A 25063-nucleotide genomic window follows, 5' to 3' on the forward strand; every position below is an offset into this window, starting at 1 on the left:
AGTGGGAACTGTTTGTGCTTAAGGCGTGAATCATCTGTTTTAGTCAGATGGGTCTCCTGCAGGTCAACCACGTCTAACTGGTGGTCGATGATATACTTCCACACCTTTTGGCGCTTCTGGGGAGAATTCAGTCCCTTAACATTCCACGTCCCTAGAGTAAGCAGCATCATCGGTAGGACAAAGGACACTGCATCTCAGGGGATACCCACCCCAACCCTCTGCACTGAGCGAACAAGTGACTGAATCTCCCAGCCTCTAATCCCCCCCCACTACCAAGTGTGTCGTGGAACCGCCCACCCAAGCCAGATCCAACCCCTTCCTTGTTGCCCAACCCCCCTTCACTGGCCCACCATGCATGTGAGGACCCTCCAGTCAGCTCCCTGCCGTAAATGATCATCCCTGTGCTACCACCACTGCCCCCCTCCCCACCATCCCTCCCTCACCAAAACCCCAGAGCCCCCAGCACCCCCCTACCCCTGACCCCAGAACTGAAACAAAGCTCCGAAAAACCAGGCCACCGCCGCTCCATGCTCCATCAGATTCTGTCAGGTCGGGCTTCGCCTTTGGGGTAGGTTTGCCCACCTTCGCTGTCTGCCAGGAGAACCCTCTGTTTCGGATGGGGAGGCAGGTCGTTTCAGCCCCAAGATGACTCGGGCTGCTTCCAATGATCGTACCGGACGAACTTGGCCTTCCACTTGAAGATGAGCCGGAATGGGTGACCCCAGAAATAAGGAACGTTCTGCTCTCTGAGATAGTTGGTGATGGGTTTGAATTCCCTGCGCTTCGTCAGTGTAGAGGCAGCAAGATCTTGGGAGAGCAAGGGGCGGTGGTCTCTGAACTGAAGGGGGACCAGGTCCCTAGCTTTCCGTAAGATTCGTTCTTTGAGCTGGAAGTCATGGACACATAACAATATGTCCGGAGGAGGGGCCTTAGGACCCTGCAGGAGCCCCACCCGATGCACTTGGTCCATTTGAATCTCCTTCATGTCTTCTTCATTGAGAATGTGCAGAAAGAGGGACCCCACATATTCCCGCAAATTTGTACCCTCACCTTTCCAGGGCACCGCCCTGATCCGAATATTATTGCAGCGGGACTTTCCAAGTCCTTGGCGTGGGCCTGTAGGTCCAAATTTTGTTCAGTGAGGCGGATCATGTCCTGCTGAAGGTGGTGCATGTCCTCCGCCGTGCTCAGGTCGTGCTCCTCTAGGGTTGCGACCCGCTCCCACACACAGTCGACATTGCGCCGAACCTCTCGAAGGTCAGAAGCGAGCTGGGAGCGCAGATCCGCTATGTCCTTCTTGATCGCGGAAAACAGTTCTAACATGAACGCCTTTGTCGCAGGGGCCTCCGCATCGTCCGTTCTGGTGGATTTATCAGAGGCCGGCGCCGTGGTTTGTGCCGCTATCTTCGGGGACCCCTCCTTCACCATCCTATCCTTCCGGGTCCTGGACGTCGTTGTCGCCATGTCCTGCAGGGCCCCCAGTCACTCTGAGGCAGAGGCTAGGACTACCACTCCCGGAATCCCGATAGGCACCACCTCGAACCTCCAGGTCCCGGCCAGTGCTTCCCGGCCGTACGTTCCGCCGCAATACTGGGCCATCTTTAGCCTGCCGCGGCTCAGTGCGGTGTGGACGGGCGCTGCTCCCAACCTTACCCTCCTATGTTGCGTCAGCCCTTCATAGGCCACCTCATCGCTACCCACCTTCACTCTCCACAGGGGTATGCCCCACCGCTATCGCTCTGCACCCCGAAATTCAGAGCATCCAGGTATACCCAAGTGGAGTGGTACATGGCCAGGCCCAGTGCAGCACCGCTCGCTCCCCTGGGGACACCGCTCTAGGGCAGTCTGGAGGCCCAGCGCATGCCAGCCCCTGTTATCGCAAAGCCCGGCCCACCTCTGTCCTCATCAATCTTAATAACACTGTTGATGCTCCCCGATGGTCCTCCTAGCACCAACGGCTTTATGGGGCACCCAGATGCTCACTGGGCCTCAGATCTGCCAGGGGCCGCAAGTCACTGCTATGGAAACGCGCCTTCCTCCAGGCCGCTCCCGCCGCCACTCCCACTGCTAGGCCCCGATCGGGCCTATCGCGCCAGCCTCTTTTGCAAGCCTTCGGGGGTGCGCCTCCTCTGCTACCTCACATCCAGTGCTAGGACCGGTGACTCGCAGGCCGCAGCGTGTCTTCCAGAGCCACACACGCCTCCGCCCGGCGCCACAGCAGTTCCGGGGCCGAGGCCCAGCCGCAGACCCCAGGCCTTCCCACTCACTGTTTACTGAGGGGTGGTGAAGGCGGGCTCCGTGTCTGCTCAGCGGTGAGGTCCGTCTTGCCACCCAGCTCCTGCCGGGCCTTGCTCGCTCTCCTTAGGGCCTGCTATCTACCGGTTGGCTCGGCCCCTCACGATGACGGCCGCCTTCCGGCTGATGCCGCCGGCAAAACTCGGCAGCCCAGGCCCCCGCTCACACGAGCTCCGCTGCTGTCGAGGCCCACTTCCACTCCGCCTCGCACACTCTGGGGCACTTCTGCTCAAGACATGATGTGCGGGATGGCGGCGGACTCGTCTCCTCTGCACTCGCGATCCGGCCGCTCCTCACCGGGCCGCGCAGCCACCCCGCACCGCAGGTCACGAGACTCTCTGGTCTCCCCAGGTCTCACGGCGCTGCACCCTCGCAGTCCGGACCCAGCGCGACGTGCAAGGCACCAGCTAGTGCCCGGCGGCTCCCCGCTGCACAGCACTGCGGGTAAGCTTGCAGACGGGCACCAACAGGGCTAGAATTAAAGCTATACAAAGCAAGGAGCCGAAGGGGACTTAAAGTGCGTCCTACTCCGCCGCCATCTTGGCCACGCCCCAGACTTAATTTTTTTTAAGCCTAAAGTGCTTTTTGTGTATGTATGCTCAATGGGAGTTTACATATCTAATGGTCCTCCCTCTCTTCTGTATATCTGGTCGTAAGGTGTGGTGCCGCAGATTTTAAGTTCTGACCCATGCAACACAATGCTGAATATTAGACTAAACCAGTTGAATTTTTTTCAAAAAGATGATCAGCTTATAGGTTGGGCGATGAGTTATCTGGAGGGGGTTCCCAATTCCAACTTTAAAACGTAATAAATCAGTAGCCTCTAAGGCAAACTTAACATGAGCATATAATCTTCAAGGACGGGCTGCTAGAGACCACCATAATCAGCTGTTACCTATCCTGTTCAGCACAGGCAACTATTTTGTTTATCTTGGTATTTTAGTGATGCAAAGTCTTTTGTACTTTTACAGGGGGAACCATAGCCCATCTGGCATCGTGTGTATATATATATATATATATATATATATATATATATATCTGCCTCAGTCCTGCACATAAGCACTTTATTTACCTATATTAATCTATTTAAGGGGATTTCAGCGCCCTTATTGCAAACTTGCACTTTGAACACTAGGGAAAAGACCAGTCCCTGATTAGCCACTTTTATCCAATTTATTTCTGTATTTGGGACCTCTACTTAAATACCTAAGAAGGAAAGTTGAAGAAAGTGAAGGGCTTGTGACACGATGCTCATTGGCCAGAACAGCTGTCCGACAAATCTTTTTGAATCCTTTTTGTATGTATTTTTAAACTACTATGTACTGTATGATCTAGTTTATGGTTTTAATTGTTTAATAAACTATTGGATTGCTGATCCTCTTAAAGTTCTGGCCCAGCGTAGTAGGACTCCCACATTATGCTGGAGTAACTCCAACTTGCCCACTTAACTACTACTTCAGAAAGTTGTGCCAACAATGCAGGGATAGTGGGCTTGGAGAACAGGTGATGAGGACAGGTAGACGGGTCAAGGCTGGTTGTGTGGAGACTGAGGCAGTGGTGATAGTACACCAAATAGTACTTTAAGCAGACATTCAGGAACCCCTTCATTGTAGGGATACAGGGTGCTCTGTCCTCCGCCCACAGGTTTCAGCGGATGCCCTGCTGTTAACGTGATGTCATCTATGCATTACAATCCACAGCTAAAGCAAGCCTCACTATTTATGGTCATGTATGCAAATTCAGTACTTCATATGTCTCTGTTGTATTAAAATGTTTTGCATGCAACAATAACACTAGAAAAGACAATAATATCCCCAGCTGGCGACGAAAGTAAAACATTCTAGGAATTCTACTTGTCAAAATAAGTTGGTCTACGGGGGCACCTATGCTGACCGAATTTGGTTTGGACAAGTTTACCTTCTTTGTTTAGGTCTGGCTGCAGGCTGCATTAGCTAGTGATATTCCTTACGTCATCAGTGCTTGTAAAAAGTACATAAGTACTAGTACAGAGTTGTCTTTGGGTCAGCACCCTTCATGCTTTGATTTTTATGTTTTTTCATGCTTTACCATTGCTTAGATAGGCATTCCATGCACACCTTAGCATCTTGTGGAAGGTTACACTATCCCAGTTGTTTTCCACTTAGTTTTTGTGACGACATACCGAGTCATTTTTTTGTTCAACTGCACATGCAACTTGACAAGTAGATTGTAATTGTGACCCGGTGTGTTTTCTTCTATGTATTTACTTTAATATCCGATTTATGGCCGAAGTGCTGTTTTTATGCCCCAGACTGTTATAAACAGAGTGCTATTCTGTTATATTCTTTGTATATTCATTTGTTTTACATTATGATTATCATGAGACTGGATTTGGATCTTTTTTTTCTCTCACAACTTTGAGAGATTTGCACACAAACAGGCTCTCAAGATACCATGGATATGCTAGCTTTTTAGGATATTCTTATGTATATGTATATGTATGTAACTTTCCAACTTGGACTTATTATCTAGTCTTTACTTTTCATAAAAAGTCAGTGGTGGCCTTGTCTCTCCTTTGCCCATGGACCGCCTGAATGTGGTAACAAAGATTTTCGGTGCCGTTTTTAATAGGTGTTTGAATCATTTCTGTGAGTGGGACTCTGGCAGTCACTCCTGTTTAACTTAAAACGGACAATGTGATGTGATTACAGGTGCTGACAAAACCCATTTTTTTCTTCATCTGTTGTAGTTGACAATAACGAAAAAAGCAGCCGCTCAAAGAAGGCGAAAGTGGCCTTTGAGTTGAACTTTGAGGATGATGTGAACTTTGAGGCTTTGTTTCGTGAGACACGGGTAAGTGATGTTCAATGGGCTTGTTATTTAAAACCCTTAAGTATCATGGTGCTAGAATCTTGTACGGATTCAAAAATAAACAGCGTGGTTCTAGGCTTAGGTGTGGGCTGTAAAGTGATGGTTTTATACCTTTAAATAGCTGTGGGGTAGAAAGTGTGCATATAACCAACCTAAACAATTGTCTCCCTTGTCCCCAAAATCCTCTGGTAGCTCCTTGGTTCTGACAGATTGGTGGTGTAGTGAGATTAGAATTTAACCCCTATGTGTACAAAGATCCCTTCTGGTGCCAGTCTTCCTCCATTTAAGGGTTTGCCTGATTTCTGCATTGTCATTGTCAGCCATGCCCCACAAGATGTAAAAGGGGGATTGCAGCTTCCCTCCAAAGTAAATTGTCCAAGCAAAGCTTTCTCTTTTATGGAGTATCCACCTGATTCCATTAGTTAGCTGATGCAAAATGCTGACTGTGTAATAACGTCTTATCATTTTATGCTTGATGATTGTGGAAATGTAATTTAAAACTTTGTAAGTGATTAGAGTTGAAGGGCTCTGTGAGAAAGTGCCTCTATTGACATGGTTAGCCCCCACTTTTTGCCTGGAAATTGATGTGGTTGTGATTGTAGTGAACAGGGTCCCGGCCAACCAGGTCCCCTGTGCCAGTTCTTCTTCCCTAAAAACAAATCCACAATTGGTACTTCTGCTCCCTGGAAGTCCTTAATAAATGGTACCCTGGGTACCTAGGGCCAAAACGCTGCTGATAGTCACCTGGGACTCCCTCACTGGGACCATGCAGCTGCCCTTGCAGCTTGCATGCCCCAGTGAGTTGGAAAATGACAGTCAGGGTGCCAAGCCAGACAGCATTGCCTGACGATATAGGCAAGTCACCCCATCTAGCAGGCCATACAGCCCTAAGGCAGGGTGCACTATACCACAGGTGAGGGCATATCTACATGAGCAAAATATGCCCCTACAATAGTAGGGTCTATTCCTTAATGTTTTATGTGCATGCGAAGCCATATGGGCTGGAAACTCAAAAATTCGAGTTCCACAGCACCATGATGACTTCACTGAACAGAGGAGTGTTGGTAACAAACTACTCCTCATAAAATCCACACCAATGTGGGATTTATTGTAACTTTTACTCAAACAGCACCTCAGAGGTGCCCCTTGAAAACCTACCGACCCTGGTGTGGTCACTGACTGGCTTTAGGCAGCCTGCCACACAGACCTGTTTCTAGACCCCAGGGTTAGGAGCCTCTGCTTTCTGGGACCAGAAACAATCCATATCCTGGGTGGAGATATTACACCTCCTCCCATAGACTGGCACAGTGCTCGAAGGGGAAGCTTCAAATGCCTGTCGCCTTTGTAATGCAAGCCCCAACCTCTGCCGCTAGCAGCAGATGGCAGCCCGCTGGTTCACCATCACTTTGGGGGGGAAAACCGGTGGGAAAACTTAGAAGAGCAGGAGGTGTGCCCAACTCTGCCTACTCCATCCCAAGGGTGGGGGAGCAGAGGTGAAGCACATCGTTCAGTCCCCTCCATCTTTAAGATGAGGAGTCTCTTCCAATCAAGGCTAGGACTATGCCCCTTCACACAGGAGGGAGGCATAATAGAGGGTGTAGTCACCTCAGGTGGGGTGCCCATTGAACCCACCTGTTACTCCCTTTAAACGCCACCTAAATTTAGTATTTAGGAGGCCCCCTTAGACCTTGAAACTAGTTACCTGCAACCTAAGAAGACGGACGAAGACGACGCTATGCAACAAAGCCTGAAGACTACTGATTTGGCCCCATCCCTAATGACGTGTCTCCAGCTTCAAGGACCCTGCGAGAAGACCCCTGTCCTGCAGCCAGCACCTACCAGACCCCTGACGAAGACTGCCTGAACTTTGACAAAGACCAGATCTCCAGAGGACAGCTGTTTTGTTGCCAAGAATCCAACACCAAGGATCCGGGTGCCAGCTGTAAATGGGAATCCTGACCACTCTGACCTAGACTCCTTCGGCCAGTGTCCAGGTGGCCCACTGTAGAGAACAGATTTCCCAGCGATCCTAACCTCAAGTCCAGTGTTGACTGAACCCGTCCTGCACTCCACGATGAGGCCTGCAGCCTGAATCCAGAGGCGGCTCCTGACCGCTACCCTCTCCGGTAAGCGGAATCTGACCTCTAAAGGCGCCTCTACACCCGAAGCACTTAAGCATTGGTGCCCCTGGACCTCTATTTACCTCTGTCGATGGTCTCCCTCTTGCAACCTCCGGTGCAAAGACTGCATCCTTTGTTCAAAGCAAGTTGTTCATTAAAAAGGGTTTGATCGGGTGACGCTAAATTTGCACCCTGCCGCCGCAGTGCCGCTGGCAGTGTTAGTTTTGTGATGCTATGTGGTCTAAGTATTGATTTTTTTTTTTTTAAACAGATTTTATTGACCGATCATATAAACAGCTACAGAACTCTGTGCTCTAGAGACATCTGTCAGGTATCAATAAAGTTGTACAATAAGGCAATCCGTCATTACTTTTCATGAGCAAAACAATAGGAACAATTACAAGAAACTAGTCCCCCCTACCCGGTGCCCCCTAGCCCCATCCCTAACTACCCCCTCCTAACCCACCCGGGACCCCCCTGCCCGGTAGCCGATCGATCAAGCCATTCACACGCATCCATCCTGTTATCACACTCATTCATAGGTCCGGATCTGGATCCTGCTCCACTGGGGGCTCTTGCCAGAGTCCCCTGTAGTCTGCCCACCTTTTCCATATCTTATAGTGCTTACTAGGGCAGCCGCGGGCCAGTAATATGGGCCTCTCCATCCCCATACAAAAGTCCAGGCCTCTCTTCCAAGCGAAAAGTGATGGGGGTTGCGGGTCCTTCCAGGCCCTTGCTAGGTCGCGCTTAGCTATTGTTAGTCCCAGCAGTAATAGATGTCGCTTGTACAGATTGCCCCCCACTCCCTCCAGGACATGCAGTAAGTTCAAGCGCGGTGTACGCGGGAGCACCCATCCGAGTGCCTCATCCAGACCAGTCCAAACACCACGCCAGAACCTCTCCAGGCACCCACAACTCCGCACTGTATGGAGGAAAATACCTTCCTCGCTCCCACACCGGATACACACCGGGGATGCAATGAGTCCCGCCCTCCATAGCCTTTGTCGTGTGTAGTACAGTCTGTGGAAGTATTTAAATTGAATCAATCGGAGGCGAATCGAGATGGCTACGCCTCGAGAACTCGCCAGCTCCTCATTCCAATCCTCTTCCTCCAGGGGCCCCACATCCTCCTCCCATTTCTCCTTAAGTGAACATAGGTCAGAGGAGCAATGTATGATCAGGGATTGGTATATGCGAGACATTTTTTGGGGAATCCAATTCCACCATGAAGACCCGGGCCTCCAGTGGACTAAACTCCGGAAGTGCAGTCAGGCCCACCAGATCCGTAGTCAGGGCGTGACGAAATTGCAAGTATCGAAAAAATTGTGTGCTAGGCATGTCCAACTCTACTTTCAACTCCTGAAACGATTTAAGCGTTGTCCCAGCCATAACGTCGCCCAGCCTAGAAATTCCGATAGCATCCCAACCCGCAAATCCCTCCAGGGTAGCAAGGCCCGGGAAGCGGCCATTGCGCCAGAGGGGAGTCTCCTCCGTCAGTGTTCGCCACCAACCCATCCGCCTCAGGGCCCGCTGCCAGACGTCGAAGACAACCTGCGTCATCGTCGGCAGGGCCCTGCGCATCTTCGGCGCATAAAGCAATGTGTGAAGTGTATGGGGTTCCATCAGTAGTCTCTCCAGCGCATAGGCCGGGTCTCCCCTGTCCCCATACCACCAGTCATTGAGGACGAGAAGATGAGACGCCTGGTACGTGGAGCGAAAGCACGTGCGCAGAGCCACCCTCCCAGAGGAACTGTCCCAGGACCGAGTTTACGCGCTTAAACCATATGGGTGGGATCGGGTATTGATGGTTCTGCAATTGATATAGCAGCCTGGGCAGGGCCACCATCTTAAATATGGCCGACCTGCCATGGATGGTCAACGGCATTCGGGACCACACCTTAATGTCCGCCTCTCGTCCGTTCCCAGACCGGCATCACATTGCGTTCCCAGGCAACCGCCGGGATCTTGGTAAGAAACACCCCTAGATATTTAATTCCTCCCGCGGCCTGCTGGACCTCTGCTGCCTAGTCCCCGACCGGCGGACCCTTCCCCAACACCCAGAGGGTGGATTTACGTGGATTCATGTACAGGCCCGACGTCTCGCTGGAGATCTGTAAAATGCGCATGAGTCGGGCCTGGACTTATTAAGGTTCGTGAGGAAAAACAATACGTCATCCGCATAGAGTGCGATGCGGTCAGATAGGTCGCCAGTCCACTCAAATCCCCTCATCTGCGCATTAATGCGGACCCAGGCAGCCAGGGGTTCCATGGTTAAGGCAAATAAGTAAGGCGAGAGGGGACAGTCCTGCCTGGTGCCCCTCCGGGTGGGAAAGGTCGAGGACGCCACCCGAACCGAGGCCGTGAGGTTAGTATAGAGCAGTTTCACATAGGACAGGAATACCGGCCCCAGGTTCAGCCGCGGCAGCAGCGAAAAAAGGTACGTCCAGCTGAGGGAAGCCGTTGGGGCCGGGGGCCTTCCCTGTATTAAGTTCCCCAAGAGCGGTTCCCAGCTCTTCCTCAGTTAATGGTTTATCCAGGCTATCGCGGGCTTCGTCTGTCAGTGCCCTAGGTGGCAAATCCGCTATGAACTTGTCTATCAAAGCTTCACTGATGCATTAATGCGGGGAGTACAAGTCGGTATAGTAGGCTGTACCCTCCGAGAGCGATGTGGGATCCGTATTAATGCGCCGGAGTCATCCTGTATTCTCGGAGGAGTCTGGGTTTGAAGCTGGCCCTGACACAACCTATGCAGCATCGTCCCAGACTTGTCCCCCCATTGGTATACCCTGCTCCGGGTCGTCAGCCACATCTGCCGCGCCTCATCAAGAAGCAGCGAGGCGTAGGACTGCTGCGCGAGCAGCAGTTTCTCAAGCACCTGGTCCTCCCCACTCGAGCCACGACGCTGCTCTAATTCCCGTATGGCCGCCTCAGCTCGATCAAGAGTCTCCCTGCGCCGTTTCTTGGCCTCCACACACCACGCTATATCTATGCTCCTCAATGTGGGTTTCATGGCTTCCCAGAGCGCCGCCTTAGTCGCCACCGACCCAGTATTTTCAGCCAAGTACTGATCTATGGCTTTCCGCATATGGGCCTGGTAATCCCCGAGCTGCAGGTGCCACACCGACAGGCGCCAACGAGACTGCTGTCGCCTACGGTCCAAGCTCATAGTGACCGCCACCGGAGAATGGTCTGACAGCCCCCTTGGCAAAATATCTGCAGCCTCCACTCTACCCTGCGCGGCTAGGGGGACAAAGATGTAGTCTAGCCTAGAAAATGAACGGCGTGCTGCCGATAGGAAGGTGTATTCACGCTGCGTGCCATGCATATATCTCCATGTGCCTACCCAACCCAGATTTCTGACCATATCTTGTAATTTGGTATGCCCGGACATTACTGTCGCCCCCCCAGGCCTGTACCTGTCGCGAGTCTGATCAATCACATCGTTCCAATCACCCCCAATAATAGCCAACACATCTGGGATAGTCGCCCATATTGTCAAGATCTTCTCAACCAGGGACCACTGCAAGGGGGGTGGGGCATACACGCAGCCAAACACTACATCTTCGTTGTGAGAAGTTGGCCTGATATATGATGTTCACTAGTTCTAGTGACCACCTTGTATCAGTCCAAACAACCCTTATGGTGATTGGTTGCAAGTCAACCTTATAGACCAGCTATCCTAGTAGCGTGGACAAAAGCAGTCTTTAGGCTAAACTCTTTATGGCATGTGAAGCCAGCTGTTTTACCACATATAACCTTTGAATACCAAATGAAAAGTACACCACACAGGTAGTTATGAAAATAAACAGTTATTTATTAACTAACAACACCTCTGAACTCTTAATGAGGTCAGAGGGCTAAGCACATGACAATACTTAAAGGAAATACGAGTTCGCACAATATTTACAAGTGCGCCTTGGGGGCGCGGCAAACCATATACTCAAAACAATGGAATGCGAGGAAGGAAAGTACTGTAAGGGGATCCAGAGGCTGGAGGATCGCTGGGACTACGCTACAAACTAGGTAAGTAAGGAGCAGGAGGCCCACGGGACTCACGTGCAGAGTGGAAACTCTCACGCGGGATGCGTACCAATGTCTATGGATCGTACAATTTAGAAAGTTACGGATTCCGGACGAACCCGGCTGGATGGAGGGAAAACAGTTGACCTGGACACTAGGATAGTGTACACAGACTTCAGCACCTAGAAGCTTTAGTTACCTAACCCACAGGCTGCGGGTGCATAGGGCTGAAGTTGCGTCGGATTTGCTGCGTTGATCCCAGTGATGCCTGAAACAAGGAGTTGCTGGCAGGCAGCCAGATGGAGGAGTCCGGTGGTTGCAAGGATGGAACTTAGAAGAAGGAGTCCTGAAAGGGAAGGGGACAGAGTCTCGGTCACTAGCCAGTGACGGTGCTGGAACCAGGAGGGAACCAGATGCTGTCGCCGCAGTCAGGTGAAGGAAGGGTCGCTTCTCTCTGCAGCTGTGTGGACCCGGAGCTGTTCTTCACGACCAGGCTGGAGGCACGAGCTGTCCCACATGGTCTGCTGCTGTTGGCGGTGTTGGATCGTCGATCTGGACAGTAGGTCTTGGCAAATGCAAGCCACGCGGTGGAGCAAAGATGGCGTCTGGTGCGGACCAGGAGGGTCCGGGGTGCTTCTCGTTTACAGGGAAGCAAGGGCCAGTCTGGGGGACCAATCTAGCAGTGTCAGATTCTTCGGGTCGTCGTCTCGGAGGTCACAGGCCAGCCGGCGAGTGACCAGACAACAGAAAGAGCAGCAACCAGGCAAAAGGGCCCCACGCAGATCTTGTGGATGCTGGGGGGCTGGTCTTTGTTGCAGGATCTGCGTCGGTGTAGGGCTTCTCAAACCCCAATGCACTCACTCGAGGATCCCTCGGCGGTCGTGCTGGAAGCGCTGTGCAGGTTTCTCAAGATGGCCGTCTCCACGTTGCTCGTCGCACCCACGGGTCTCAGCTGGGCTGTGGATGTGGGTAGAGGTCAGAGAGGTCTGGAGGTCCGGGTCTTGTAGAGCTGGGTCGTCTGATTCCGGGATGGAAGGACTTGCAGCAAACTGCACAGGAGCTTGATGGTCCATGCGAAGCAGGATGGTCACTCCCTGACCATAGGGGAGATTCTTCAGTCTTCTGGAATCAGGAGGTCGAAGGTCAAGAGTTTCTTCGTGGAAGTAGTTAAGATTAATCTAATCTGGAATGGGACCAGCTCCTACCTTTATCCGGCTAAAGGGGGGCTGCACTACGACTAGGTCCCTCCTCTGGGTGGGACCAGGAAGGGGGGTGGTTACACCCCCTTTCCTTTGTCCGGTCTGTCGCCAGCTCTGGGGCTGGAGTGCCCCAGGAGCTGGTTCTGACCGGTGTATGCACAGGGCACCTTGTGTGCCCCAGGCATGTCTCATTCCTTTGAGCCCTATCCTACTTAATATACAAAATCCTGTCTGGGGTGGTGCTAGCACCTCCCAAGGCAGGAAACCCTTTGTCCAAGCCTCCCTCGCTGGAAGGACTCCTATCAGCAGGAGGTCAGACTTGTGTCTGTGGTGGCAGCATCCATTTTGTGATGCTGAGGCTCGAGTTAACTTTAACCGGGGTTCACAGTTACATGCATTCCGTGTCCCTCTAGAAGGTTGGAATGCTAACCCCGTCGCCAGAATTGGCGAGGGGTTAGTATTCCAATAGAGCAGAGGACAAATACCTTTTATTGCTGATTTTAATAGTAGAACTAAAAACAATTGCTCATTTGCTCACCTTACAGCGAGACTGCTTCGCTGAGGCGCGATTTCCGATTTCTCTTGATCATAGCGCTGCCCTTCCCAGGCGCGATCACGTGACCTGACCCACCTCACCCGCCATCTTGAGGAGGTAAGGGTTGCGCTCTAGTCGTTCAACCCCCTCGCCCTCTTAGCCTACTTAAGGGGTGGATATCCTTCGTTTAGGCAAAAACCTTGAATTTGATAATTGCTCTCCCCTGAGGCGGAAGCCGGGGGATTCTCCTGCTATTCTTTTTAAACAAACGCTACTTGTGACGTAATTGTCCGTGCAGAGGACAAATACCTTTTATTGCTGATTTTAATTGTAGAACTAAAAACAATTGCTCATTTGCTCACCTTACAGCGAGACTGCTTCGCTGAGGCGCGATTTCCGATTTCTCTTGATCATAGCGCTGCCCTTCCCAGGCGCGATCACGTGACCTGACCCACCTCACCCGCCATCTTGAGGAGGTAAGGGTTGCGCTCTAGTCGTTCAACCCACCCGCCCTCCTCTCCCCCCTTTCTATGCATAAAATGGAAGGATCATCCCGTCCGCGCAGCGGGCGGGCGCGCCGGAGGCGCGCCAGAGGCAAGCCCGTCTGCGCCGGGACCGGGCCCAGGGCCACAATCCCTGCCCAAACTGCGTCAGACATCAAAACGATGTACACTAGCCAAGAACTACTGGCACTGCGGCCAGCGCCCAATATCCGCTGTATAAACGTAATGCCATCAGAGATGCACAGTCTCCGTGTCACCTATTGCCCCCACTGTAATTACACAATACCGTCACGACTATCTGACGATAACTTTCTGCCATCAAAACACAGTAGAAATACTGCCATCGCCTTCGCCCTTATCAATGCGCGATCACTCGGAAAGCACAGGCAGGAGATCTTCGATCTCATAACTGACTTTAAACTAGACATGCTGTTTGTCACCGAGACGTGGACCGATGATACATCTCAACCAGATCTAGCTATAGCTGTACCAGAGGGATACAAAGCTTACTGCCAGGACAGGCCCAGACAAAGAGGAGGTGGGCTGGCTATAATAGCGAGAAATTCTTACCCTGTTAGAATGACCCCCATCCTATCAACATCTTGCGAAGCTATGCAATTTGCCATCAAGCTATCTCCTTTGTTTAATTTCAAAGGTATACTAATATACCGCCCCCCGGGATCCAGAACAGCATTTCTAACCAGCATAAATACTATGATGGAATCAGTAGTCACGGAAAGTGCTTTCACGGTCCTAGGAGATCTGAATTTTCATTTGGATCAATGTCAACAAACTGACACGATCACCCTTACTTCTGATCTGGAATCACTAGGGCTAAAACAACGGGTTATGTCCCCCACCCAACTAGCCGGCCACATTTTGGACCCTATTTTTTCCAATCTAGAAGGCCTACAAATAACTAACATATTACCCATGCCCTGGACTGACCATCATGCAATTTTCGCTACCATATCTATCGATACCAACTGCGATATCAAACCCACCCCCACCCCTAAACAGTCTTTCAAAGATTGGAAAAATATCAACCAGGACGACTTAAGATTAATACTAGATGACACCTGTCCTAGGCTGTCTACTGAGCCCAACTTAGCATTACAGCAATTTCATACCTGGCTTAGTCAAGCCACGAATCAGTCAGCCCTCACTAAAGAATTATCAAGAAACAGATCCAAACCTACTGCCCCCTGGTACAATGAAAAACTAAGGGCACAAAAGCAAATCAACCGTAATAAAGAAAGATTATGGAGGAAAACCTATGACACAGCTAGCAAAGAAATTTACAAGGAATCTCTGACACTCTATAAAGCCATGATCATCAAAGCTAAAAAAGATTATTATACCAACCAGATTCAAAAAGCCAAAAACTCCAGCAGACAACTGTACCAAATCACTAAATCTCTATCAGGCAATGCCCCGGATCTCACTCCCCCTCCATCGCAACTCTCATGTGACTCCTTCGCGTCCTTTTTCTTTACCAAAGTCGATGACATCTATCAAGCCTTCTCTGCAAATTCACTTACTAGGACAGATAACCCTCCCATTCCACCTCCAGATAACATGTTTTCCAGCTTCCAACCGGTTACAACAGACCAAATAAAAACCATACTGTCCTCTATCAAATCAGGATCAGCTTTGGACCCTTGCCCACTCTCAGTACTCCTGCCGGTAATGGATGCTATTATACCATTACTCACTCAGGTCTGCAATTCCACTCTACTCTCAGGCACTTACCCAGACCCCCTAAAAAATACCCTACTTAAACCCCTGTTAAAAAAAACCTTCCCTGGATAAAAATGAGTTAAAAAACTACCGACCCATTGCAAGTCTCCCATTCGTGGCAAAGGTGATCGAAAAAGCCATGAACATTCAGATTTCTGAATTCATTGAAAAATACCATCTCCTGGATGACACGCAATTTGGATTCCGGAAATATCACGGGACAGAGACAGCCTTGATTAAGGCAGCCGATGATATTAGGGTGATTAGGGACCAGGGGGGGAACAGCCATTCTGGTAATGCTGGATCTATCAGCAGCCTTCGACACGGTCGACCACACCATCTTGGTCGACCGTGTCCAGGGATTTGGCATTCGCCACACTGCCAAAGACCTAATTGCCTCCTTCCTAGCCAAAAGAACGCAGGCTCAACTCTCATCTCCTTGTGGAGTACCTCAAGGCTCATCCCTAAGTCCGACACTTTTCAACATTTATGTGTCGGACCTTGCTAAAACCATCAAAGCACACGGGATGAGCCTAACCTCCAACGCCGATGATACCCAACTGGTTCTGGCTATCAAAGGGGATGGAGATCTAGTAGCAGAAAAATTTAAGAAAGGACTTGTAGGCATAGGAGAATGGATGACCACCAACTGCCTTAAATTAAACTCAGAGAAAACGGAGGTGCTCATTTTTGGACCCCTTCACCCAGCCTGGCCTTCAAGCTGGTGGCCAGAAGCTTTTGGCACCCCTCCCACCCCCACTGCCAAGGTCAGGAACCTCGGAATCATCTTCGATGAAGGTCTTAACTTCATGCACCACGCCAATAAAACAGTCTCTGCAGCACATCTAAAATTGAAGATGATAAGGAAAATGCGTCCTTTCCTTCCGGAATCAGCCATTAAAACATTGATCACTTCTCTTGTCCTTTCTGCTCTGGATTATTGTAACGGTCTTTTCCTCAATGCCCAATCCAGAGTAGTATCCAAACTACAGACAATCCAGAATGCAGCAGCCCGCCTTCACTCGGGTAAAACAAAATACGAATCTATTTCCACAAGTATAGAGTACCACTGGCTCACCATCCGAAACAGAATTCATTTCAAGTCCCTCTGTATCGTATTCAAGGCGCTTAAAAACCAAGGTCCCCACTTTCAGAAAGATCAGCTACAACGATACAGACCCAGTAGAGTTCTACGCTCAACTACCCTTAGTCAACTGGTTGTTCCTCGTACAAAAACAGTGTCCTGGGGCGATCGTCGCTTTCTGGTGGATGCCCCTAAGCTATGGAACACGCTACCCCTAAACATCAGGGAGAGTCCCTCCCTCCTTCAATTCCGCAGGCTTCTAAAAACGTGGCTCTTTAACCAATAACTGCTCCTTCCTCTTGCTAATTATCATAATTAACCGGTTTTTTACCAGCGCCAAGACGCCTGAGGGTATAAGTCGCGCTTTACAAATACCAAAAATAAATAAATAAATAAATATTCCAATTTGTATGACACCTTACTCGACATGTTTTGATAATGCGATACCAAAGTTAGCCAATAACTGCGAGGATTATAATGCACTTGAGAGTATATGGTACGCGTTATCATGGAACAGCTATAGGACTTGGTACCGCAAGATGCAAATGGGCTCAGCTCATGCCAGAGTACCATCTCACATAATTCCAAGCACTCTGCCTTAGAGTGACTGATAGGGATACATGTGTCCATTTTAGGGTTAGATATAGAGATACTAAGGGATACATGTGTCCATTTTAGGGTTAGATATAGAGATACTATATCTAAAGCAAAGGGCGATTAAACCACCTTGCCCAGTCTAGCCTAGAAAATGAACGGTGTGCTGCAGATAGGAAGGTGTATTCACGCTGCGTGCCATGCATATATCTCCATGTGTCTACCCAACCCAGATTTCTGACCATATCTTGTAATTTGGTATGCCCGGACAATACTGTTGCCCCCCCAGGCCTGTACCTGTCGCGAGTCTGATCAATCACATCGTTCCAATCACCCCCAATAATAGCTAACACATCTGGGATAGTCGCCCCTATTGTTAAGATCTTCTCATCCAGGGACCACTGCAAGGGGGTTGGGGCATACACGCAGCCAACCACTACATCTTCGTTTCCAAGCGTACCTTGAATAAACACTTATCTACCCTGCGGGTCTTGCCAATGAGTGGAGTGTACGTATGGGACCCTGCGGTACACCAAGATGGCCACGCCCCTGGATCCCCTGGCAAACCCTGCATGAAAAACCTGACTGTAGCCAAAACGCTGAAGGCATAGTGTTTTAGTCCCCAGAAGATGCGTTTCCTGCAGCATAACCACATCCGCTCCCGCTCTTTTAGCTTGTTTCAGAATCGCTCCCCGCTTGATCTTGTCTAGCATCCCTCTCACATTCCGACTGATGACTCGAAGTGTGGCCCCAGGCCCTGCAGCCCCTCTACCCAGGATCGACATCATAGCCCTTTCACAGAAAGGGATTTATCAGTTTGTCCTTCAAGGTGTCTGTTTCTGCATTGTCCTTGTATTGCCACCTGCTTCTCCAGCCTCATCTTTCTGGCGGAGGTGAGTGGGTTCGCTAGTGAATCCAGAGAGATCTTCAAGCTGCAAAACTACACCGACAGGTAAACTATTTGTTTTGCAGCGTGAATCTTTCTGGATTCACTATGCTGTGCATAGACTTTGTAGCGGTTTGTTATGTTTGTGGTGGCTGGGTGGAAGATGAGCTTTGGTTGTTGAATATATGTTGAAGCACTTTGTGTCCTACTTGTGATTCCTTGTTCATTTGTATATCCACACAGTAGTGCTTAGTGAACGTGTGCACTGAAGCCCATGTTGCCGCCAGGCATATGTCTTGAATGGGTGTGTTAGCCAGGAAGGCTATTGTTGACCCTTTTTTCCTAGTAGAGTGGGCCGGTGGCCCCTCTGCTAGTTCTTGGTCTGCCGGTCTGTGGCAGAATTGTATAGTTTGTGCATCCATCGTGCAATGGTTCCCTTTGTTACTGGTCTACCCATGAAACTGCTTGTGAAGGACACAAAAGAACTGTTTTGTCTTCTTGTGCTCCTTGGTTTCTATGTAGTGCATTACTGCCCTTCTAGCTTCCAGCGTGTGCAGTGCCCTCTCTGCGCTTGTGGTCGGTTTCTGAAAGAAGCTTGGTTCGAGGCATGTGAGCTGCTGAATTCATATCTGTGCATAGATCGCCGCCTAGTGTTGGGTCCAGATGATCGCACATTGTTGTCCTGGAAGAGTCTTCGAAGTATCACAAGATAGTAGGCTCCTCCCCTGGACTACAGTGCGCATGGGCATGTTATCCAGTATTAAAGGTGTCTTTCATAGATTCACATGCCTGAATCATTCCCCGTCGTCGAGACGGGAGCCTCCGGTACATAGAAAAGTAATGTCCTATAGACATACATAGAGAAAAATAGGCCTAAGGTCCTCCCCTTAGTAGCCTATCCTTGTCCTTATGTAAAAAGGACCAAACTCTTAGAGCCAGCCAATCAGCTAACACCTCCCTCTAGAACCTTCCTGTCAGGAGCCTCAGTCCCTCAGATTTTCTACCGCACGTTGTGCTAAGGGAGTCTCCCCTGAGCTCTGCTCAGATTCTGTGTTTTTTCACTTAATTTACAATAATTTTGCTTTCTACTATGGATTACCTTCACAGATGAATGAAAGAATTTTATTTTAAAGCCTGCGCTTCTTGTTCCAGAAGGTTGCTTTGCTCTGTTCCTCACACTCACAGGCCAAAGGCTGCAAGGTATGTTGCACTTTCTCAAGTAATTTCTTGAGGAGTCGTGAAGAGAGACTTTTAATATTGTTCAGACCAGAAAGGAGGTTTTTATTTTCTCCAGTTACTGCTATGAGGCGTGGCCCTCAAAGTCCAGGAGACCTCTAAAGAAGAGAATCTCCTCAGACTCATTCCTCAGGGGACCGTCCTGAGAAGGCCCTAAAAAAGACCGCTCAAGGGTCTTCCGGGCGCAGTCCTTCAAAACTCTCCTCACTCTGTGGAAAAGGAGATTAAAGGACTTGCTTTTGGAGAAAAAATCAGGTAAAAAGACGACTTCTGAGCCGTCAAAATCACCTCCACTGGTCATGGGATCATTCAGAAAGGCGTCTTCTATACCTCCTAAGGTAAAGACTAAGAAGCCAACATCGTCAACTGGATCGTCGATGACAAAACCACCATCATTGCCTATGACAGCCTCTTCGTCTACGATGGCCTCGTCTACGCTGGCCTCGTCTACGATGGCCTCGTCTACAATGGCACGTCGACGAGAGCGTCGACGACGACGAGTGCGTCGACGACGAGTGCGTCGACGACGAGGGCGTCGACGACGAGAGTGTCGACGACGAGAGTGTCGACGACGAGAGTGTCGCCGACGAGAGTGTCGCCGACGAGAGTGTCGCCGACGAGAGTGTCGACGACGAGAGTGTCGACGACGAGAGTGTCGACGACGAGAGTGTCGCCGACGAGAGTGTCGCCGACGAGAGTGTCGCCGACGAGAGTGTCGACGACGAGAGTGTCGACGACGAGAGTGTCGACGACGAGAGTGTCGACGACGAGAGTGTCGACGACGAGAGTGTCGACGACGAGAGTGTCGACGACGAGAGTGTCGACGACGAGAGTGTCGACGACGAGAGTGTCGACGACGAGAGTGTCGACGACGGAAGTGTCGACGACGGAAGTGTCGACGACGGAAGTGTCGACGACGGAAGTGAGAGCGTCGACGAGAGTGTCGACGAGAGTGGACGAGAGTGTCGACGAGAGCGGACGAGAGTGTCGACGACGACAGCGAGAGCGTCGACGGCGAGAGCGTCGACGACGACTGCTTGTCTATATGACGGCCTAGTCTATGACGGCCTCATCTACAAAGGCTAGTCTATGACGGCGTTGACGGCCTTGTCTACGACGGATCGTCTATGGAGTCGACTGCTCGTCTATGACAACCTGTCTACGGTATCGACGATGGCCTCGTCTACGACGGCCTCATCTACGAAGGCTCGTCTACGATGGCTCGTCTACGATGGCATAGTCCCGACGACCTCGTCTATGACGGCCTGTCTACGGCGGCCTGTCTACAGCGTCGACAAGGGCCTAGTATACGATGGCCTAGTCTACGATGGCCTAATCTACGAGGGCCTGGTCTACGATGGCCTAGTCTACGTGGCCTAGTCTTCGAGGGCCTAGTCTACGATGACCTAATCTACGATGGCCTCGTCTACGATGGCCTCATCTACGATGGCCTCGTCTACGATGGACTCGTCTATGATGGCCTCGCCTATGATGACCTCATCTACGACGGCCTCATCTACAAAGGCTAGTCTCCGACGTTGTCGATGACTGCTCGTCTACGACGGCATGGTCTATGGCGGCGATCTCGTCGAAGGGCTCGTGGACGAAGGAAGAAATCCGCCAATTCTGGAATCTCTTCTAAGGTGGTAGAGAGGGCTGCTCAACGTTTTAAGATCCAATAACCTCTCAGGAAGAGGCCTGTCTCTTGTTCGTCATCGAAGAACCCTTCAAGAAGGCAGTAAGGTCAATACTGATTATCTATTACCCATAGTCAGGAACGGTAAGGGTCATGATGTACCCCTCCTCTGTATCACTGGTGATCCCTCAGTTGGATAAGACGTATAAGGCGCCAGATACAGCACCGGCGTGTTTCACAGGAACATCCTAAGCCGGACTCCGTGGTGACACAGGCGGCCCAGAAGAGCTCCGGGACTCCTTCGGTCCCGTTGTCGCCTCCTCCTGATAAGGAGGGAATAAGAGTGGACGACATTGGGAACAGGCTTTCCCCAGCGAACGCTCTAACGCCCTTGGGACGCTATTGTGAACAATTGTGAGCACACATGCCCCATACCAAAGTGGAGTCTGCTAGATGGTGAAGCATCGGCGTCAAGCCATAGACTGCGCGAGGAATATCGCTATGACAGGGTTCCACCAGTTGGCTGGAGCAGCAGTCTTGCGGATCCAAGGAGGGCCCTTTCCGTCCTGAGGTGCGAACAACGTTTTTTGGGACAAACCATATGATAGCCAGTTACTATTTGGCACAAAAAGTTAACGAAGCAGACAATGCAAGAGCTTTGGCCACTCTTCAGTATAGGAACCAGTCCTTTAGTAGAAATGGAGGAAGAAGACGGTCTTCCTACAGAGGAAATTATCAATTCGAGTCTTCCTGCTCTTCAGGCCAGAATGGACTGCGATGCCCTCGGCGCCAACAATAGCAAAACAAGCGCTCTTCTTTTGCGAAGTTGTCCTTTCAGGGAGAGGACAGCGGAGATATCAAAATTTACGGCTGCTTCTTCGAGAGATCTGGATTATGCTGTAGAAAGGAGCTATGGCGAGAATACCTCCTCATAAGGGAAAAGGATTTTATTCCTGCTTCCTTTTGATCCAGAAAAAAAAAAAAAAAAAAAAAAAAAAAAAGATAAGCGGTGGAGACCAATCTTAGATTTCAGAGCCATCAACAAATTCCTACGGAAGCATTCGTTTCGCATAATAATCCAGGAGGTCTTACAAACAGGACGCTTACTCCCATGTCCCAATTCACAGGAATAGCTAACCGTACTTACGATTTGCAGTAGTGGGCAGACGCTTGCAGTTTCGCGTTCTGCCTTTTGGGCTCAAGTCTGCGCCGCAAACATTCAAGATGTGTCCAGGTCTTCCAACGCCTGTTTTCAGCTTTGATTGCTTGGATCTCACCCTCAATCAAGAAAACGCCTATTTTCAGCTTTGATTGCTTGGATCTCACCCTCAATCAAGAAAAATCGGTCCTAAAACCTTTTCACTACATAAGTTTCCTAGGTGCAACCCTGGACACACGGTCAGCAAAGGTTTTCCCTTCCAGAGAGTGATTGTGTATCCTCCTGATTCCTCACTGTCAACTACGAATGAGACCTCTACAGGAGGCGCTCTAGAAGCAGTGGGTCCACTGCACAGGGTCATCTGACGACCACATAAAAAATGAATTCTCATATGGCCGGAGCCCTACAATGGGGGATATCATCTCAAAACCTGTCTCAAAGCTCGTCATTCCTACTTCCGGCTGTTCCTCATGTCGTCACAAAAGGCGTCTCTTTGGAAGGCTCTGGAGTTTTTTCTGCAAGAGCTACAGATATGTGGAAGGTGGTCTCCTATGGAGAAGAAACTACATATCAATCTGCTTGAACTATGGGCGGTCTTCCTGGCCCTTCAAGCTTGCCTGCCAAAAATAGGACGGACAATGAGCCCACAAAGGTGTTGTGCAGCCAGAAAACATCGTCACACGAGTGGGAGCTTGTCCAACAAATCATTGGCCAAATCTTCTCCAGATAAAGCACGCAGCAAATTGATCTATTTGCAACGAGAATGAACGCCAAATGCCCACACTTCGCAAATTGGCAACCCCAGTCAGGGTCCCTAGGGAATGCATCTCCAATCGCATGGCGCAACGTCTTTGCGTAGGCCTTTCCGCCACTCCCGATGCTTCCCATGGTCTTCACTAAAATTTACTTGGAGCCTTGTATTCTGATTTTAATAGCCTCAATTTGGCCGAGGCAACATTGGTTCAAAGAGCTCCACCGTCTATCCCTGGAGCCACCGGCCCACCTGCGCCAGTACCTATCCCTGCTTACAATGAACTATAATCAAGTTCAACGTCCGGATCTGAAGTCTCTCAAGTTAGTCTCCTGGCCCCTGGGTTCAGAGTTCCACCATCTGAATATTCCACAAGACTGTGGACATTCTTACCAGAGCAGGGGCGGATACACCTAAACATATTCCCTGAAATGGAAGCGCTTTTGTGTTTAGGGTGCAGATCACGGAAATTGGCCTTTCTCCACGTCACCGGAGCAAATATTGCCTTATCTATTACATCCGGCACAGTCGGACCTAGCCCACTCCTCCAGTAAAGTACACTTAGCAGCAATATCTCGTTATGAAATAATTTCAACGAGTCCATCGCTCTGGTCAAGCGGGTTGATTAAGCAAGTTCTAAAACGATTATACAGATCTTTCCCGCCAGTAAGGATGTTGCCACCTCCTGGCATCTCAATGTGGTTCTTAACCAACTCATAAAACATCTGTTTGAACCAGTACACAGAGCTGACCCAAAGTATGTCTCGTGGACAATCCACACCCCTCCTGGCGCTCAAATCCGCAAGGGGGGTCAGTGAGCTACAGGCGGTTTTGTATCCAGGATCCTTTTCTGCAGTTTAATAGAGACTGGGTGACTCTGAGATCCACTCCTAGGTTTATCTCAAAAGTTCAGTCGAACTTACACCTAAATGAACCTGTGGTTATGCGTTCCTTTTTTCCGAACCACAGCACGGCAGCTGAGAGATCGCTGTTTTTTTCCTTGGATCTCAAGCAATGTTTACAGTTTTACAGTGACAAAACGAAAACATGCAGGAAATCTAACCAGCTATTACGAACTTACAGCAGACCTAGGAAGGGTCTACCGCTTGCCAAGCAGAGCATCTCCAAATGGAATTCTGCAGCCATTGCTTTCTGCCATGACCAAGTTGGACAGCCATTGCATTCCAAAGTGAGAGCGCTCACCATGAGAGCTATGTCCACTTCTATGGTTCTCATTCACATTACAGGGCGACAACATGGAAGTCGCCGCATACCTTTACTAGGCAATTCTGCCTGGATACGGAGCTGATGAATGATGCAGCAGTGGGACAAACAGTGTAACGCCATCTATTTCGGTAAGGTGTAACGCCATCTATTTCGGTAAGGTGAGCCTTCCTCCGTCCCTCCATCCTACCCTGGTATGCACATTTCTTTCGTGTTATTTATTGTGGATACCTAGTGATGGTTCATGCTCTAGTGATGGTTCATGCTCGCAGGATGTCTTATCTAAGGACTTCTATATGCTGTTCCATCAGAAATGTGCACTCTGCATTGCTTGCTACTCTGATTCAGGCATGTGAATCTATGAAAGACACCTTTAATACTGGATAAGAAATGAGTTACTTACCTGTAACTACAGTTATCCAGTATTGGTGTCTTTCATAGATTCACATGCAACCCTCCCGCCTCCCCTGGAAGGACTCACCTATCTCTCTATCAGTGCTACGCCTACTTAGCTTGGTGCGTACGAAAATCTGAGGGACTGAGGCTCCTGACAGGAAGGTTCTAGAGGGAGGTGTTAGCTGATTGGCTGGCTCTAAGAGTTTGGTCCTTTTTACATAAGGACAAGGATAGGCTACTAAGGGGAGGACCTTAGGCCTATTTTTCTCTATGTATGTCTATAGGACATTACTTTTCTATGTACCGGAGGCTCCCGTCTCGACGACGGGGAATGATTCAGGCATGTGAATCTATGAAAGACACCAATACTGGATAACTGTAGTTACAGGTAAGTAACTCATTTCATCTCCATCCTCAGATTAATTTTTCCGCCATTGGGTTCGGATGTATATTGGTTCACTCTAGTCAGAATCGATATAAACTTTCTTAAGGCCAAAAGGCCTTTATTTTTTTCGTCGGTATAGTCTTGCGTTCGGTGCCTGATTCTTCCAGCTCTGTTCCAAGCCCAGATTCCAGAGAGCCGCTTGCTTTCGACGCAGAAGGCCCAGTCGACGCCACAGACCTTATCGACTGATCATCATGGAACGGAGCCCGTTCAAGAGATGTCCCGTGTGCAACTCCAAGTATCCCCACATCGACGTCCACCCGGTGTGCAACAAGTGTCTGTTGCCGGATCATGATGAAGCCAGCTGCATGGCTTGTTCTCGATTTCGATCCAAGAAGACTCTTATGCATTGTCGCGCTGCGCGCCAGGATGCCCAGCAGACTGCACCGG

The 25063-nt window shown here is 50.0% G+C and overlaps 1 protein-coding gene across 1 annotated transcript in view; it reads left to right on the forward strand.

Annotated features, from left to right (window-relative positions):
- The window catches only part of NCAPH (non-SMC condensin I complex subunit H), a 379053-nt gene that overhangs the window by 232319 nt on the left and 121671 nt on the right, over positions 1–25063 (forward strand). The window contains exon 11 of the mRNA XM_086943336.1: positions 5024–5127. Within this exon, the coding sequence (XP_086799462.1) occupies positions 5024–5127 (104 nt within the window). The remainder of the gene's footprint in view (positions 1–5023; positions 5128–25063) is intronic.

This window comes from Lissotriton vulgaris, chromosome 11, assembly GCF_964263255.1.
Source record: "Lissotriton vulgaris chromosome 11, aLisVul1.2, whole genome shotgun sequence".
NCBI lineage: Eukaryota > Metazoa > Chordata > Amphibia > Caudata > Salamandridae > Lissotriton > Lissotriton vulgaris.